Source organism: Canis lupus, chromosome 18 (genome assembly GCF_011100685.1).
Source record: "Canis lupus familiaris isolate Mischka breed German Shepherd chromosome 18, alternate assembly UU_Cfam_GSD_1.0, whole genome shotgun sequence".
In the NCBI taxonomy this organism is placed as follows: domain Eukaryota; kingdom Metazoa; phylum Chordata; class Mammalia; order Carnivora; family Canidae; genus Canis; species Canis lupus.
Window position 1 is genome coordinate 44,537,857 of NC_049239.1, and position 16,493 is coordinate 44,554,349.

A 16,493-nucleotide genomic window follows, 5' to 3' on the forward strand; every position below is an offset into this window, starting at 1 on the left:
GGGCAGAGGTAAGCGCCTTTGGAGAGCTGAGGGCCCGGGCCGGCCTGGGGCGCAGAGGACGCGGGGCTGGGGGGCTGGGGCCTGTCCCCTGCGGCCCATCGGCCCCTCCTGTCCCACGTCCCGGCCCTGGGAGCGGGCCGCCTGCTGATGGGGTCAGGGCCGCGCCAGCCCGCACCAGGCCCCGGCCGACGTCCCCTCCGCCGCGGGAGCAGCCCAGCCGGGAGGGCGGGTGAGCGTGAGCGTGGGGCGTCCGGCTCAGCCGCTGCCCCGAGTCGCAGAAGGACACACAGTGCAGCGAGCCCGACGTGCCTGCTGTGGCGGCGGAGGGCCAGGCGGGCGGGGCCGGGGAGAGCGTCGTCCTGAGTACAGCACAGGCCGCGCAGGGGGCCACCGGGGGCACCAGGGCGGGCGCGGGGTGCGTCCCTCCCGCCCCCTGCTCCCCCCCACCCCCCTGCCCCTCCAGGGCCCGGCCTGGGCGGCCTCGCTGCAGAGGCTGGGCCTCCGGGGCGGCGGAAGCACCTAAGCGGGGAGGGCGGCATCCCCCCCCTCCCCGCATCTTCCCTGGGCCCCCCTCCGGGCCAGTTGGCACCCTTCCTATTGCTGCCGGTGCTGCTCCTCCCCGGGGTGCGGGTGGGGGTGGGGGGAATTGTGCAGTGGTCCCTCCACGGGGGCCCCAGACCGCGTCCTAGTGCCAAGCAGCACTGACTTGCAGGGGTGCGGGGTGAGGAGGACACAGGGGGCTCTGCGGCGGGAGCTGGGGCGCCAGGGTCTCCTCCCGCAAAGGAGAGAAAGTGCATGGAGAGGGCGGGGACCCGGGGACTGTCCTCTGCTGCGCTGGGTCCCAGCAAAGCCGGCCTGCCCGGCTCCCGCAGCTCCCTCCGCACGACCCACGACCCGCGACAGGCTTTCCCGTTGCTCTCTCAGCTCTCTATAGACTCTATTTTTATATCTATTTAAAACATAGAAATGTATAAATATATAGGATATTATTTATAGATATATAGACGTGATTTAATCTCTTACTCTGTGTGTATCCGTACTGTATATGTCCATATATACAATATATATGCTGTAGCATTTGTATTATACACTGCACGTACCCCCTGCTTCCATGCGCTCGCTCTCCTAGGGAGACTGGATTGCATAGGTATTTCCAGAAAACACCACTTCAGGGGATGGGGCGGGAGGGGACCGAAAGCCAGATGGAAGAGGAGGGCCGTACCATCTTCCTCCCCAAAGGGCACTTTTTCTCCCTCTGGCTAACCCACAAGATCACGGCAAAGGCTCCCAGAAATATCACAGCTCCATCCGCTTAGCTAAAGGACCCTGTGAACAGAGAGCAAGAGAGGGTCTCCCTCCAAGCAGAAGTAGGGCCCTGGGTGCCTCTGGACAAAATCTTCATTCCTCAAGACGTGAGGAGGAAACCGTGAGCAGAACCCATGACCCAGCACCACCTCCCTCAGGAGGGTGGCATCTGGAATGGGACTGTCCCAAGGTCACCTGCTGTCCAAACTCGCCATTCCCACCTAAGGAGGCCTGGCCTCCCTGCTTTCACTGCCCCAGGCTGGCCTGCCTAGGGCAGCCACTGGACGGGGCGGAGGGACATGAGGTCCAGTGTCACTGGAGCCCTCTGCACAAACTGAGTGTGGGACCTAGAAAAAAGAATGATTCTACTTGGAAATCCACCCAGACCACATGCCAAAACCAGATCCGGATCCAGAATTCCTATCCCTGGAGGAGTGGGGGTGGGGGGAAAGGGAGGGGGAGGAATCTAGAAGTTCCACTTCAACCCCCAGTCCGCCTCCTGGACCCTGCGGCGGGGCTCCAGGTGAACGGCAGCCCCACAGCCTGGCCGGGCCAAGCTTCTAGTCTGTTTCTTGGTCGCCACGATCATTTTCAGCCCCCTACATGCTTTTCTCTCTTTCCTCCTTCTTGATATCACGTCCAAACAAATGGGTAATATTTAAACATTACCTTAAATAATTACAAGGTCCTTCCTCCAAATTACGGGGTCGACATAAGCAAGTCAAGGAGAGGGGGCTCAGCAAGACAACTCAACATGGAAACATGTAGTGGGGGCTGGGGCTCTTGATTCAGGGCCCAGCACCAAAGCTGGCCCTGCAGACACCCTGGAGCTCAAGCCTGCTCTCATTCTCCAGCGAGGATGAGAAAGCAAGGATCTGCCTTGTACTACCGGATGTCGCAGGCAGTCGTGAGTAAAAATAAAATAAAATACAAAGCTGGTGTTTTGGATGCCGGGACTCTCACATTCAACCAGGCAGGCAGAACGTGGGGATTCTACATGGCAAGAGCTGCAGACAGGCCTGGGCTGTACTGGGGGTTCACAGATAGCAGATGGCAAATGGGGGTCTTTTCCCTCCACGGAGGAGAAGCAAACCATCTCATCCCAAGGGCTTGTGGCTCCCGGGCTCTGCAATGTATCAGCTTGGCACAAATGGCCATGAACCTGAACTCCCTCCCCACCCCTCTCTATGAGCCAAAGAAAGTCCCTAGTCAGCCAGCCCAATTAGGACAAGTCTCAACCCCAGAGACGAACATGTCATTCTAAGCCAGTGGCTGAGTTAAAGGGCTCTATCTCCTCGGAAGTGACCACATTTGGGATGCCAGGACCGCCCGGCCACAGCTTTTCATGCCCATCAAAGGGAGATTAGGCTACATAAGCATTTGATTCCCTAGGCTAGACCCTGTGGGTCCCATTAACCCAAGGGTCTTCCCTAAGGAGTCAGAAGAGTGGAAACTCCTATGATAGAAATCACATGCAGCATTCACAGGATGGAAGCACTGAGCCTTCTGGAAGCAACCAGGTTGAAAAAGACCCTGTGTAAATTGCAGTGGTGTGTCACCCACATTGTTCCCTGGTTACTCCCTGTCCCGAGGCAAAGTGGCCTTCAGAGTGCCTGGCACGGCCCAGGCCTGGCTGGATTCTACATAAGTCACGAGCACCCAGAGTTTTAGAGCGTCTTGCCAAACCCAGAAATGCCCCCAGGAGAGCTCGACCTGCCCGAGGCTTGGAGCCCGGCTCGGCAGGTGACCACCCGCCGTCCTGTGCTGCTAGCAGCAGCTCACACCTCTAGCTCAGAGGCAGGCTACCGGCTCCCAGCTCTCTCGGGAGACACAGGGGAGATGCTGGCACAGGCCCGAAGGATTTATTCTCCCCTCTGGATAAAAATTTGCGCTGATTTTGGCCATGGCCTCTTGAAACAGTCACAGCCCTGACTAGTACTCAGGCAGACATCAAGAATTCTCTCTTCCTGGTTTTCAAATAAGTGACCCAGGGCATGGCTCCCAATGTAGCAGGTGGAGAGGAGCAGAAGGGAAAAGGAGAAGGTGTAAGGCAATTGGTGGCTAGAAAAAAGCATCCCAACCTACTGTTTCTGGCCCCCGCCAAGGCCCCCTTGCCAGCCATCTCTGCCCTCAACCCATCTTACTTATTAGCCTGTGCGATGTTCAAAGAAAGCCCCCACAGACGCGATAGTTTGTGTGTGCGATGGAGACGATGTCAGGGAGGGAAAGCTGGAACCTTGTGCTTTGCAACAGTATCCCACTTGACAACAAGTACTGACCCGGATGGGAAGAGGGGGGTTGGGGGGGTGGGGAGCACACCACCTTGGAGTACGGACATGATCTGAAGCTGGGAACTCCAAAGCCTCAGAAAGAGCTTTGGGCATTTCCTTGCCAGTTCCTGCTCTCTCCTTGTTCGGAGGAGGGTGGGGAAGTCTGCGGGCCTGGGGAGGAGGCTGGCGGGTGAATGTCACCAGGCAGGGGTGCATTGATTTGTTGAAGAAGGCAGCATATGAGGCCTGGCAGTGGGACAGTTGGAGAAAACCTGTTTTTTTGTTTCTTGTATTTTTTAACATGCTACATCACTGTTGAAAACAAACAAAAAAGTTTCAAAAATAATATATAATATATATATATAATATATTTATATAATGAAAAGCTATCGACTAGCAGCAATGATTCTAAAGTTATCTTAGCACCAAGACCATAGGGGTGGGGGAAAGGGACGTGTGGAGGGTGAAGGGACTGGCAGGACAAGGAAGGGGAAGTGACATGTTCAGTGTTGATGACATTTCCACTATGGTTCTCAACAGTGGCATGAGGCCTCGGAGACAAGATAAACCAAGAAGGAAGGAAGCCACCACAGTTTTATGTCTGAGCCAAGCAGGTTGGGGACACGGGGCTTTGCCTGTGGCCAGATCACACCATCCTTTGCCCACCCTCTGCCAAGTGAGAGGGGTGGCTCCCAGCAGAACTGACCACGGACAATGCAGCTCTTCCTCCGTCCCCCAGATAGGACCTGCATCCACAGTACAGGATCTCTGCATATCAAATATGCATAAATCAGATGTGGAAACATGAACAGAAGTTTTTAACAGCTCACGCACATTTTTTTTTTAAAACTCCCTTGCGAGGTATACTGGTAGTTAAATGAACAAAAGAGCATTGATCAGACTCCTCTAGCTTAAACCACTACTTGCCCCAGGGAGTAGGCAAGTGGCTATTTCTAAAGCTTATATCATGGTTGTGTGTGTGCAGGTGCGTGGGCGTGCATGTGTGTGTGTGTGTGTGTGTGTGTGTGTGTGTTTAGGCTGTTGCCTTGAGAGTCCTGTCTGACCTCTTGTTTATACCATTTCTTTAGGACATCTCTACCCTGTTCAAAAAAGGAAGCATTTCCAGGCATAGATTCAATGCCTGGTTTCCCACTGCCTCCTGCCAGGCTGAAGGGTCTGGTACCAGCCTTGTCACAAAAGAAGGCCTCAAGCTCTAGAGACCCTCCTTTGAGTCACGCATAACCCAGGGCACAACTTGCATTGACATCTCCTGCCACTGAACTAGAGCAGGCATTTGATTATTAAAGGAATAATAATAAAAAAAAATCCCCAACACGTTACGTGATTATAAAGACAGAGCATAAATAATCCATGTAAATGGAATACATACTTTTCATTTTACTTTGCTTTTAGCCAAAAATCACTGCCCTGTTAGGGTCTGGATTTCTTGGCTCTTCATTCCCCCACAGTCCTGGATCTGACTGGAATTATATTATTTTACCCCATGCCGTATAAGAACAGGAATGCAAAAAAAAAAAAAAAAAAAAAAATCCCCCCACCCCCACCCACACACCTTATCCCTTCCCCAGGATTTCAAGCTTGGTTGTGAGGCAATTTTGCCTTCAGTATAACAGGTAATTAGGATCCAGGGGGCTGGAAGGAGGGAATCCGTAACCCAGGGACCGGAGAGGAGATCGAGGTGGGGAAGTGGTGGGTGTCACAGTTTGACCGACACATTTGTTTCTAAGACAGTGAAAGAACGCTCATCAGGAAATGAATACAAACCTCTGAGGCTGAAATCAGGTGGGAGGGGGAAGGAGTCACGCACCCCGATCCAGGTACAATACCCACCCCATCGGAAACCAGAGATGGGATTCAGCTCCACCAGCATGTCGACGCGGAGGCCCAGAACCCCCATCGTCGACCAAATGAGAAAAGCAAAGGCAAGAACATAATCCCAAACCCAAACCCCTCAACCCCCAAGCAAAAACATAAATGAAACAAACCACCTAAAGGTGATGACAGAGACCCGTCATTTTAGCTTAGGCTGTTGGTTGGCTGTGAGGTGGGCACGCGGGTGTCCCCAGCACGTGCTTCTGTGAGTGAAAATGATGGATGGCCACGTAGGTCGCAGCTGCCAGATCTTGTAGACAAGACTCCGTTTCCAACATCATTCCTTTGTGAAAGCTCCCAGTGGCTTCTGGTGGACGCGTCACCTTGGTTTTTAAAAATTTTCAGTGTGGGTTTATATATATATATATATATGTATATATATATATAATATAATATATATTTATATAATATATCAAAGCTTATGAGTATAGATTAAAAAAATATTCAACAGCTTAGTGAACTCTGGGACGCCGGCCCCCTAGATGTCCGGGTAAAACTCGGACCCGTGGTCCACGGTCTGCAGCACCGGCTTCTGCTCCAGCGCGGACATCCTGCTGAGGACCTCGGCGGACAGCGCGTAACTGTTGCCAGACTTCTCCTCAAACCAGCTGTCCAGGGCTCGCTTGGCATCGAAGTTGGCGATGGGCGGGCCGTTCACAGCGATTGTCAACAGGTCGCTGAGCTGCTCCAGGGTCAGGCGGGAGCGGTGGTTTTTGCGAACCCGCTGCAGGGCGTTGCGGCCTTTCTCGCAGCAGGCGGTGGAGGTGGGGAGGACTTTGAGGACCTGGATGATTTTGTTCAAGAGCGGGAACCGCTGCTTGTACTTGCAAATGTGGCCGATCAGGTCCTTGAAGCCATTTTTGGTGTAGTAATCAGCCTTGAGTTCCCGCCACTCCATCAACAGGCTGCCCCGGGGGTCCAGCCCCTCCCTACAGACATCCCGGGAGAAGGTGGGGATGGCCTCCAGGTGGTCAAAGATCTGCACCATGTCCTCCTTGCCGTAGCTCATGAGCTCCTCGCTGCTCCTGGGCCAGGCAGCCAGGTCGAACACCTGGCAGGCCTTCACGAAGATCCGGCTGCGGGAATCAAACCTCTGAGCCAGGATCACCTGGGTCTTCTGACAGATCTTCTCCCTGACGGACTGGAACTTGGCTTCGGCCACCCTGAGGTTCTTCATGGCAATCCCATTGAAGCTCTCTCGAAAGTTCTCCTCGAACTCCTGCAGGTACTCCCCCGGGGAGTCGGCCAGCCGGCTGATCTCCTGGATGGCCTCCTCGATCTTGTCGTCCACCTGGGACACCAGGAGGTACTCGCCCTGGAAGACGTAGGCCAGGCGTGACAGCACGGCGATCACGTCCAGGAGGAAGTAGATGAGCTTGATGGACTGGTAGTCCATGAGGAACTGCAGCAGGGCCAGCGCGATGGCGGACGCGTCTGCCCGCTGGGTCTGGCTGCTGACGTCCTTGAGGTGGGCCACCACCTCCAGGTAGTCCTTAATGAGGGCGTTGAGGACGTTCTGCTCCCCGATGATCCACCTCACGGCCCGGATGTCCCCCAGGAACTCCGTCTCCTCGCACAGGGTGGAGGCCGTCGAGCGGAGCTCGCACATGAGGCGCGGCGAGTACCGGTAGAAACTCAGCAGCTGCTTCAGGTTGTTCTCCAGCTCCTCCAGGCAGGGGAGCTCCTTCCCGCTGATGGCATCCAGGATCTCGAGGTGGGGCCGGTGCACCATGAAAGGCAGGCACAGCAGCCAGGGCAGCGTCTTGCGGATGGTCATGAACATGCTGGCGCGCAGGCTGGCGGTGACGTTGGCCCCGTCGATGCCCAGGCCCACGGTCGGCTTCTCGTCCTGCAAGCGGATGCCCAAGGCCGAAAAGGCGCGGTCGAGTGCCTGCAGGTAGCTCTCGGTGCTGGAGAACCCGAGTTCCTGCAGGGACAGGAACTCCGTGGCCGGGGGCCCATCGCTGCTGGTGTACTGGACGTAGACAGCCACCGTGTCGGCCAGCAGGTCGTCGCTCTGCCCATCCAGGATGATGCTGAGGCAGGGCGACTGGCGGATGCGCTCCACCAGGTCTTCCCGCAGCGCGCGGGCGATGTGATGGATGAGTATCTGGCAGTCGCCCTCGTTCATGTACTGGTCCACCACCTTGAGCTCGCACTTCCTCAGGAGCTCGGCCAGGGGCCGGAAGTCCAGGTAGGGCCTGCCCTCGAGGGCCAGGTGGTAGGCGGTGTTGAAGAGCAGAGTCATGTTGCGGCACATCTCCTCCGTCTTCTCGGGGTGCATGCGCAGCTTGTAGAGCTGCAAGCACTTCTTGTGCAGGTTGCTCTGGCTGTGCAGTTTGATGGTGTGGATCTTGAACTGCTTGGAGCCGATGATGAAGGCCGACGTGCGGGAGGACTGCACCGTGTACTGGCGGCAGACGTGGCACCACATCTCGTTGAGGGTCGGGGAGTACCGCAGGAACCAGAACTTCTTCAGCCACTCCTGCTTAAAGCGTCGGATTCGGCGCCCGGTGGCAGATGACATCTTGGAGGGCTCGTCGGCGGCAGTCAGCATGTCATTGGAGACGGATTCGTCTGCAGAATCGACCTCCTGGTCATCGTCTTCCATGATGGCAGGGCCGGACACCATGCTCTCGGAGGCTGCAAGACAAATGGGAAGGAAGCATTTAAACTCTGGTGGCAGAAACGCGGGCTTTTCCAGAATGAATGGGAACGCTGCCCGAGAGGTCAGAGCCACCACGGGTGAAACAAAGGCCAATTCCTACGATGGACTGAATCCCAGCCTAGATTTTTTTTTTTTAAATAGCTGCTCTTGTTATCCACGCGTGACGTTTCCTCTCTGGGGATTACCCAGGGTGGACACCTGCTCCAGGCTGCCTGCCTTTACCCTCCACCAGTGGGCGCTCAAGGAACTCAACCTTCTATAGCAACGGGGCAGCTGGGCCACGGCCACGGCCACCAGAGCAGATCTGCCCGAGTGAAGGTGGCACACCCAGCATTCCCAAGTCACACAGCCAGGACATGGGGCTCATTTATCTCAGTGCTAACATGGTCCGGGGAGGCGTCCTGCCCTCGAACAAAGGCAGCCTGCCATAGCTTCGGCTTATTTCAGGATCAGAATGCAGTTTAGTTAAGACGCATGCTTTGAATATCTGAAACACCTCATTCTGAGCTCAGGGATGTGGTTAAAATAGGAAATGCTATGTAAATACTGGGATTCAGCTGCAGCTGTGTACTGAAAAAAACCTTCCTGGTTGTCGACCGCTTCTAAAAGATCCAGGCAGCCAACAGAAAGGGGCCACGGTGTGCGGCCATACATCCTGTATCCCAGTCCTTCTAAAATCCCAGGCCGGGGAGCCAGGACCATGTGTGGCAGGACGTAATTCGGGAAGAGAAGCACGAGGCTGTGTTCCAGGATTGAGTTCGGGAAGGCTGGGAGCTCTTCCCCCACGAGATGCCCTGCTTGGGGCTGGGGAGACAAAGATTGGGGTTAGAAGTTTTGAGTGTAGGGTTAAGACACCACCAGGATCGGCAGAGAAAGGCAACGGGTCAAGAACACAGCACACACCCCTCCTGCAGTGGAACTTCCTTTATTGACAAGGAGGATACAAGGGCGAGACACGAAGTATCCCATGGGCGCCGCGGAGCAGCCCGTCAGAGGCAGGCACCTGCGGGCGTGGGCTGCGACCGGAGCCCGCCGCAGCATGACACGCCTTAGGCCACCCCCTCCCCCGAGGGTGGCTCCCGCAGAGGGCGCCAGGCCACCCTCACACTGCCCACCGGCTGCTCTTCCCTCCGACCACAATCTCATCCACGCCAACTTACCTGCAGGGTCGGAGAACTCCGGCAGCTCTAGTACCTGTGCTGGTAATACCGGGGGTTCAGGAAGCTTCCCAGACTTAAGCATGTCTAGTTCGGCCTGGAGTTCCCGGACCTTCTTCTTTAGGCGAATACAGTTAGGGCAAAAGGAGGTGGTGGGAAGCTCGTGAGGGTCGGAGGCAAGAGAGGCCTCGGCGGGACTGTCGGCCTTGAAGGATGAAGGCTCTTCTTCTTCATCCTCCAACGGGCCTGGCTCCTTGGAAGCCCCCTGGGGGATCTTCCAGTCCCCTTCCCCCTGGGTCCGGCTGACATTCTGCACGCCGTGCGACATGGTCATGGCACACCGACTGTATGCATCGTCCTGGTACTTGGGGACTTTCCTGATGACCAGCGAGGTGCTCAGAGCCAGCTGGTGCGCTTCCACCTTGGCGGATTCCAGTGATGCTTCCAGCACATCCTTGAAAATGAGGTCGATCTTCTTCTTCTTGGCCTGGGGGTGCGCATCCCCCTCGTCAAAGCCACGCTTGTACGGGCTTTTGCCCTGTCTCAACACGGGGAGCTGAATGGGACCCCTCAGGTCTTCTGGGTTATCCAGAGCCTGCTCAGACTTCTCCCTCTGCAACCTCTTCTCTCCTAGGAAGCAAAACCAGGCTGTGAGGAAGGGGGGAAGAGCCCCAAAGTGGAGAAACCAAAAGGAAACAGAGTGGGCCTCCTATTAGGAAGCCACTTGACACATCCCTCTGGGGGCTGGTCTTGTGGGGCAAGCATGACCGAAAGGCAGAGGCGAGTCACTTGGTGGATCCCGGGGTCTAGAGTGGGACCCGAAAAAAGTGGGAAGAATTCTCTAAAAAGACCATTTCAGGGGAGCCTGATGTATATGAGCTGCACATTCATAGGTGGAGGGAATGCTGGAGGGGAGGGCAAGTGGAAGTGCGGTCAGCCTAGAAGGTGACACCCCACCGGTCCAACTGGGCAGATGGAAACACACCTCAGAGCTCGGTGCATATGGATCCCCACCCTCCAGGCTTCTCGTCCAGTCCTGGCAATTGGATGATGGCTGCTTCGACTTGGTAAAAGGTACACAGGACACACCAGGTCTGCTCCTTCCTGCTCCCTGACTGCTCTCCAGACGGCAGGGCAAAGTCCAACCCATGACAACCATCCTAACTCTCCAGGACATCAGAAGAAGAGGTGCCCATGAGAGGAAGTGACCTGAACGTCTGTGGTCCTCCCTGACAACTAAGGCAGGAGGGAAAGGGAAGATGGGGCCCCTCGGGGGGCTGAGGGCTCCCAGGGGGCAGAGAAGGGAGCCCCCAACAAGATAAAAAGCAGTGCGTGACTATACTGACCCAACGCGTTCTTGAAATACAGCCGTGTTTCCTTACCTGATCATTCAAAGGACCTTCCCTTTTCTATCTCTTTCCATCAAATGACTGACTTCAAAAACATCGGTGACCTCCCAACAGTAATTTTAGCCTGATGCTTTAAAACGGCGGACATGGTTTCATCAACTGGGACAGAAGTGTGCTCCCTGGGGGTGCCGATGCTAAAGGGGGACCCTCAGAAGGTCCTGACAGCAGCCTGTGGGCCAGGAAATCTCAGAGGCTTCCTAGGTCAGGGCAGGGCCCTGCAAGATGACTCTGGGCAGTGACTTAGCCCAAATACACTTTGCAACTAGGCTTCCGAAAGCTGCATTAGCTAAAAACCTCTGAGTGAAGGCCAACGGATCTCGGGGAGCGATCCAGAAGTTCCAGGCTGTGACGGAGCCCTGGCTTCTTGCAGCTGATGAGGGGTGCTGGGCCCTGGGCCCTGTATGAATCCGGGTTTCCTACAGGTAACGGCACAAAAGGGGGTAACCTATTCAGGACACCCCTCTTCTGTCCTCACATGACTGTTTTGAGGAGCAATCTCATGTTCAAGGCCCCTGAAAGTCAGGTGGCTCTCACAGCCTACATTTCTATAATGGCTGAGGGGCAGAAAGGATGGAGATGAACGCTTGTAAAAAATGCAACGTGTTTGTATTACAGATCAGATATGACACTTGCCCATTCAGAATCTCTAAACATCGAGGGCCACCCTTTCACTGCTCCCGGACCAATCAGGCAGCAAAGAGCTGAGGATGTCGGGAGGTCAAGGCTACACATTCCCAGGGAGTCCTCAGGCCTCTCTGCTCAAAAGACAAGGTCATTCAGATTCCCTAGGATGAGTGGGAGACCTCTTTGGACTCAAGGCTTCCAGAAAAATCTAAGGGCCGATAAAGACCTTTAAAGTATCATTAAATTGATTTCAAAGCCTCCGTAAAAAAATGGGGAAAACACCATTGAATCAGTGACTCAATGTAGATCAAATAACATAAATTTTTTGAATACACGTATTAGATGCACCCTGTTCTTACAAGAACACCACCCAGGCATAATTTACACTGTCTTCAGGAAGCAGTTCTGGGCTCTGAGTAATAGCCCTACTTATGAAGGACTAATAATTCATGCTCTGGCCCTTCTCAGGGCTCCAGCCTCCAATTACAAAGAAACCTCCTTCCGCGCAAGAACTTCAGTGAGTGAGTGAAGGGATCCCCTTTCCAGAGCAGGGCTGGCACACCGATCTGAGCCTCCACTAACTATTCAGAATCTGCCAAAGCTACAGGCTAGAGACAGCTACACATCTAAAGGCCACAGAGCTCACCACTGCTCCCAAGAGCTTTAGGACCAAGCCTCACCACTGCTCTGGCCCCGCCCCACGGTGCCTTTCAGTTTCCTACTGCTCAGCCTTGCCAGGAACAGACCCTCCTTCCTCCTGCATCTTCACAGGTCTTCGTGGATTTCATTTCAAAGCTCTCTGCCACGCCTCCTTTGAACCACTCCTGAAAGCTCACTCCCTTCTCTGAGCATTCCCCTTGGGTCTCTGGGCTCTCTGAGGATTACTGCGGCTTCAGGTGCTTTGGAGAAGACCCTGGGGGTGAGGGGAAAGACATTACAAATCCAGAAGAATTCAAGAAGATTACGGCCAAGGGATGGAACCTGGGTCCTCAGATATGACTTCTCTCGGGTTTCTTTTCTTCTGGTGGTAGGATTCTTTTAGAGACTTCTTGGCTGTTTTCATTCATTTCTTCTTTTATCCGCTCGGCAAAGAATAATTGAGCACCTACTATGTATCAGACACATTTACAGAAGGCATCTTCAGAGGTCAAATGGAAACCGTGGCAATCTCATCATAGAAACATGCCTTCCCGAGTGAAATCAGAACCCCAGATCCGAAGAAGACAAGAGATGAGTATGTCTACTGGGTCTCCTCACTGCCCATCCGATCACAGATACCTTTTACCAAGTCAGGCAGCAGCTGTGCATTCAATGTCCATAATCTGCTTCATTCTGTTTTGTTTTTTAAAATAGCTTACTTGCAATGGGCCACCCCACCCCTGTTCATCTTCTCCACTCATACTCCACATGAAGATATATTTCCAACAAGTAGGTTGGTCCAGAATGTGATATGGTGGGGCTTGGGTCTAGCCCTGGTTCCTGGAACCACATGGACTCTGGGTATTTGAATATGTATTTTTTTAGTGCAAGGAAGGGCCCCCTGAAAGAAGGAGCCAGACTCGCCAGTTTGCCTTGGCCCGGCTGAGGATGGGGTAGGGAGGCAAAGGGCTAGGGCCTGGGGAATATTTTAAGCCACTTTCCAAAGATTCATTTAAATGGAGCCTGGATGAACATCTCATCTCCTGGGCACTATCCATCCCTAAGGTCACCTTCCCACCTCCCTCCAGCCTCCTCCTTCTAATAGAGCTTGTTTGTTCACAGCATGTCATTAAGACTTACTAATGACAAGAAACTAGTTTCGTCAGGGAGGTCATGTAACACTACAGCTTATAGGTCAGATCCTGGGCTGAGACAGACATGGATGAGAAGCCCAGCGCTGCCCTTCCTAGCCATGTGACCCTGGGGGAGTCACTGGACATATCTGATGTCCCATTTCTACATTTGTGAGCTGGGGATCATAGTCCACATGGGACCATTAGAATTAGAAACTTACAGTTGAGGGCCTGCAGTGGTCAAGGTGGGCATTGTTCTGCACATATGACGTAGTGTTAGCTACAGCTGGGACAGTGGGACGTCATAGCATCTTTCCATCAGTTTGACTTGGGGAAAGAGGATCAATTTTGATTAAATTTATGCGCTTGCCTTTGGGGCCTCATCTCTCTCAATACTCTAAAATGTCTGTAACAGGGTTTCTGAGGGAGGAGAACACATGGGAGTGCCTGCTGCCCTGCCCAGAGCTGCTGCTCACACCTAGACCACCTGTCTCCACCCAAGTCCCTCTGGGTCTCCCCATGGCTGGTATGCTGCATTTCCCATCCGTCCTCTTAGGACGGCTTCCTCTTAGGAAGCTCCCAGAGAAGCATTTCCGGCCTCCCCTGTGTTCGGTGGCAGGTGTGGCCCTCACCTCGGGGGGGGCTGGGCACTCACCTCTGGCCAGATTATGGTGGATGGTCTCCTGGGACATGCTGTGCAGGCGCTTCATGTAGTCCTCGCTGTACCAGACCCGGAGCCGCTCCCCGGGCCGGATGTCCCGACACGCTCGGAAGTAGATGCGCTCGCTGTGCTGGAACGCCAGAAGGTTCTGCTCCCTCTCCTCCCGGGAGATGACCACGTACCTGGGGGCGAGGGGGACAGGTAAGAACGCACGGGCCACTCATCAGCGAGTGCCTGCTGGGGCCAGGCATGGTGCTGGGCAGGGGTTGGAGGTCAGAGGACCACCAGCAGGTGGCACGTGTCAAAGTGTAAGGACAGTTGTCTGTCCGAGACCAGTCCCTGGGCTCAACATCGCCGTTTTGTGTGACTTTGAGCAAATCTCCGAGCCTCTAAGTATCTGTTTTCTGAGACTAGACATGCTGCCCTGCCTACCTCCCAGGCTCTGGTAAATATAAAATTCAACACCAGATACAAACCGAAAACTTGAAAGATCGTGTCATTTATTCCTCACTAACTTTTAAGTGCAGGGGTTCCCAGACACCCGAAGGCCTCTGATGGTGCTAAGTGTGGGGTTCTTGGGCTCTTTCCAGTATTTCACAAAGCCCAGCAGAAATAACCCATGTGACAAGGATGCCCAAAAAGTCAATTAATAAATGCTAAAGATCAGTATCTTTAAAAAGTGGGTGTCCAATGCAGACAGAAGATAAAGGTAAATAAGGTGGGGCTTGCGTCTAGCCCTGGTTTCTGGAAGAACCAAGAAAAGGAAGAACCTGGAAGAGGTTAGCAGCCACTTGTTAATCTAAGTTATTTTAAGGTTAGGAAACTAAGACTTGAGAAGTAAGTGACTTGCCCAAGGTCACACAGCTAATAAATGGGAGGTGGAGCTTTGAGGTCTATGTTTTCACTAGAACTCAGCTCAACAATGCCCAGATAACCTTTAAAGTTCCGCCAAACCCTCAGGATCTCTCCCTTACCCAACTCTCCCTGAAATGACATTTCCAACATCCAACCTGCCACCTCCAAAAGACGAGATGGCGTAACACCTACAGAGATACAGAGGCATGTAGAACATAAAGACCAGAGGAAATTATTTGGAGTTTTAAAGATCTGTGCTATGCGAGCCTCTAGGTAACTTGCAGTCAAAAATAAACTTATTTCCTTATGCTATGCTTTGTCTCAAAAACCAGGGAAGAAACCAAAGTCTGTCTGACTGGCTTAACCCAAAAAATCGTCTTTGGAGCAGTCCAGGGTAAACAAGAATTCACAGAAAAAAAAAATCCAAGTGGGTAATGAACAAATGAAAAGTATTCAGCATCACTAAGAAGAAACACAAGGATGCACATTGTCTCATTGGCACGGATTTCTCTCTCTCTTCTTTTTTAGTGATAATATCCATATTGGCTAGAAAAGCATCTCCCATCCTAATGGTAGAGAATAAACTGGCACGGCCCTTTGGGAAACAAAGGGGCGATATGGACTCGAACAAGTATTCGTACAGCCACGTTCAGAGCAGCAGGAGTCACAACAGTTAGGAGTGGAGGCACCCTGAGTGTCCACTAATGGGTAAATGGATAAACAGAACGTGGAACACACATACATTGCGTATCACTCGGCTTTGAAAAGGAAGCAAATTCTGATACATGCGATACCGTGAATCAACCTTGAAGACACACACGAAGTGAAATAAGCCAGTCACAAAAGGACAAATACCGTAAGGTTCCATTTATACGAGGTACTTATATGAGTAGTTAAATTCATAGAGACAGAAAGTAGAATGGTGGTGGCCCGGGGCCTGGATGGGGCCAGGGGAATGGGGAGTTAGCTGTTAATGGGTATCTTGCTGCAGTTGGGGAAGATAAAAAGAGCTCCGGAGATGGATGGTGGTGATGGTTGCCCAATGCGAATGAACTTAATGCGACCAAACTGTACCCTTAAAAAAAAAAAAAAAAAAGTCGCTAAAATGGTAAATTTATGTGTGTTTTGTCACAAGTTTTGCAAAATTTCAAAAAGGACTGTAAGATGCAGACCAAGTAGACAAACTCTGCACACCACCACCCCGCCTGTATCATTGTGCAAAAACAAAAACATCGAAGCGTCTAATATTGGAGCGATGGTTTAGTAAACTGTGGTATATTCATACGATGGAGTGTTACTCATCTATAGAAAAACGTTTTCAAAGGATCTTTCATGACATGGGGAAAATGGTCCTGATAGAATGCAGAGTGAGAACAGTAGGGCTGGACACTATTTACCCTACGGTTCCAATCGTGCTTTAAAAACAAGCCTCAGTAAGCTACTCGAAGGAAATACACCCATGTCTTACCACTGATTATCGTTACAGGTGGATGGATCTACTTTATCATCTTTTTCTGCATTTTCCAATTTTCCTTATAGCAATTACTACAGTTACCTCCCCCCACCCCACTGCCACCCCCTAAAAAAAAGACACACCCGAACGCCAATACCAGTATTGGTGGCAGGTCCTGGCGGCCAGCCGCATTGTGAATCTACATTCACCGAGCCTCAGGCACTGCAAGCTTGAGCACATCCTGCCCCTTGTGGTTGGGCACAGTCCCCTGTGACTCTGTTCTACTTGGCCCTGGAGGAGGCCATGACCTTCCAAGGGGGATCACTAGAGTCCCGGGACCACTACAGCTGTCAACAGCTGCAGCACAGACCCTGGGGTGGTGGGGATAAGGCCAAGTGGGTCAAGAGTCCCCACCCCCTTTGGGAG

At 53.1% G+C, this 16,493-nt stretch overlaps 1 protein-coding gene across 3 annotated transcripts in view; it reads right to left on the reverse strand.

Annotated features, from left to right (window-relative positions):
* Positions 1 to 454: 454 nt before the first annotated feature.
* The window catches only part of PRDM11 (PR/SET domain 11), a 92,953-nt gene continuing 76,914 nt past the window's right edge, over positions 455 to 16,493 (reverse strand). For 2 of the 3 annotated variants that reach the window (XM_038563496.1, XM_038563497.1), the window contains exons 6-8: positions 13,754 to 13,941; positions 9,297 to 9,923; positions 455 to 8,111 (exon numbers count right to left, since the gene is read on the reverse strand). In XM_038563496.1, the coding sequence (XP_038419424.1) occupies positions 5,947 to 8,111; positions 9,297 to 9,923; positions 13,754 to 13,941 (2,980 nt within the window). In that variant the 3' untranslated portion in view covers positions 455 to 5,946. The remainder of the gene's footprint in view (positions 8,112 to 9,296; positions 9,924 to 13,753; positions 13,942 to 16,493) is intronic. The other variant, XM_038563498.1, reaches the window with a different exon arrangement.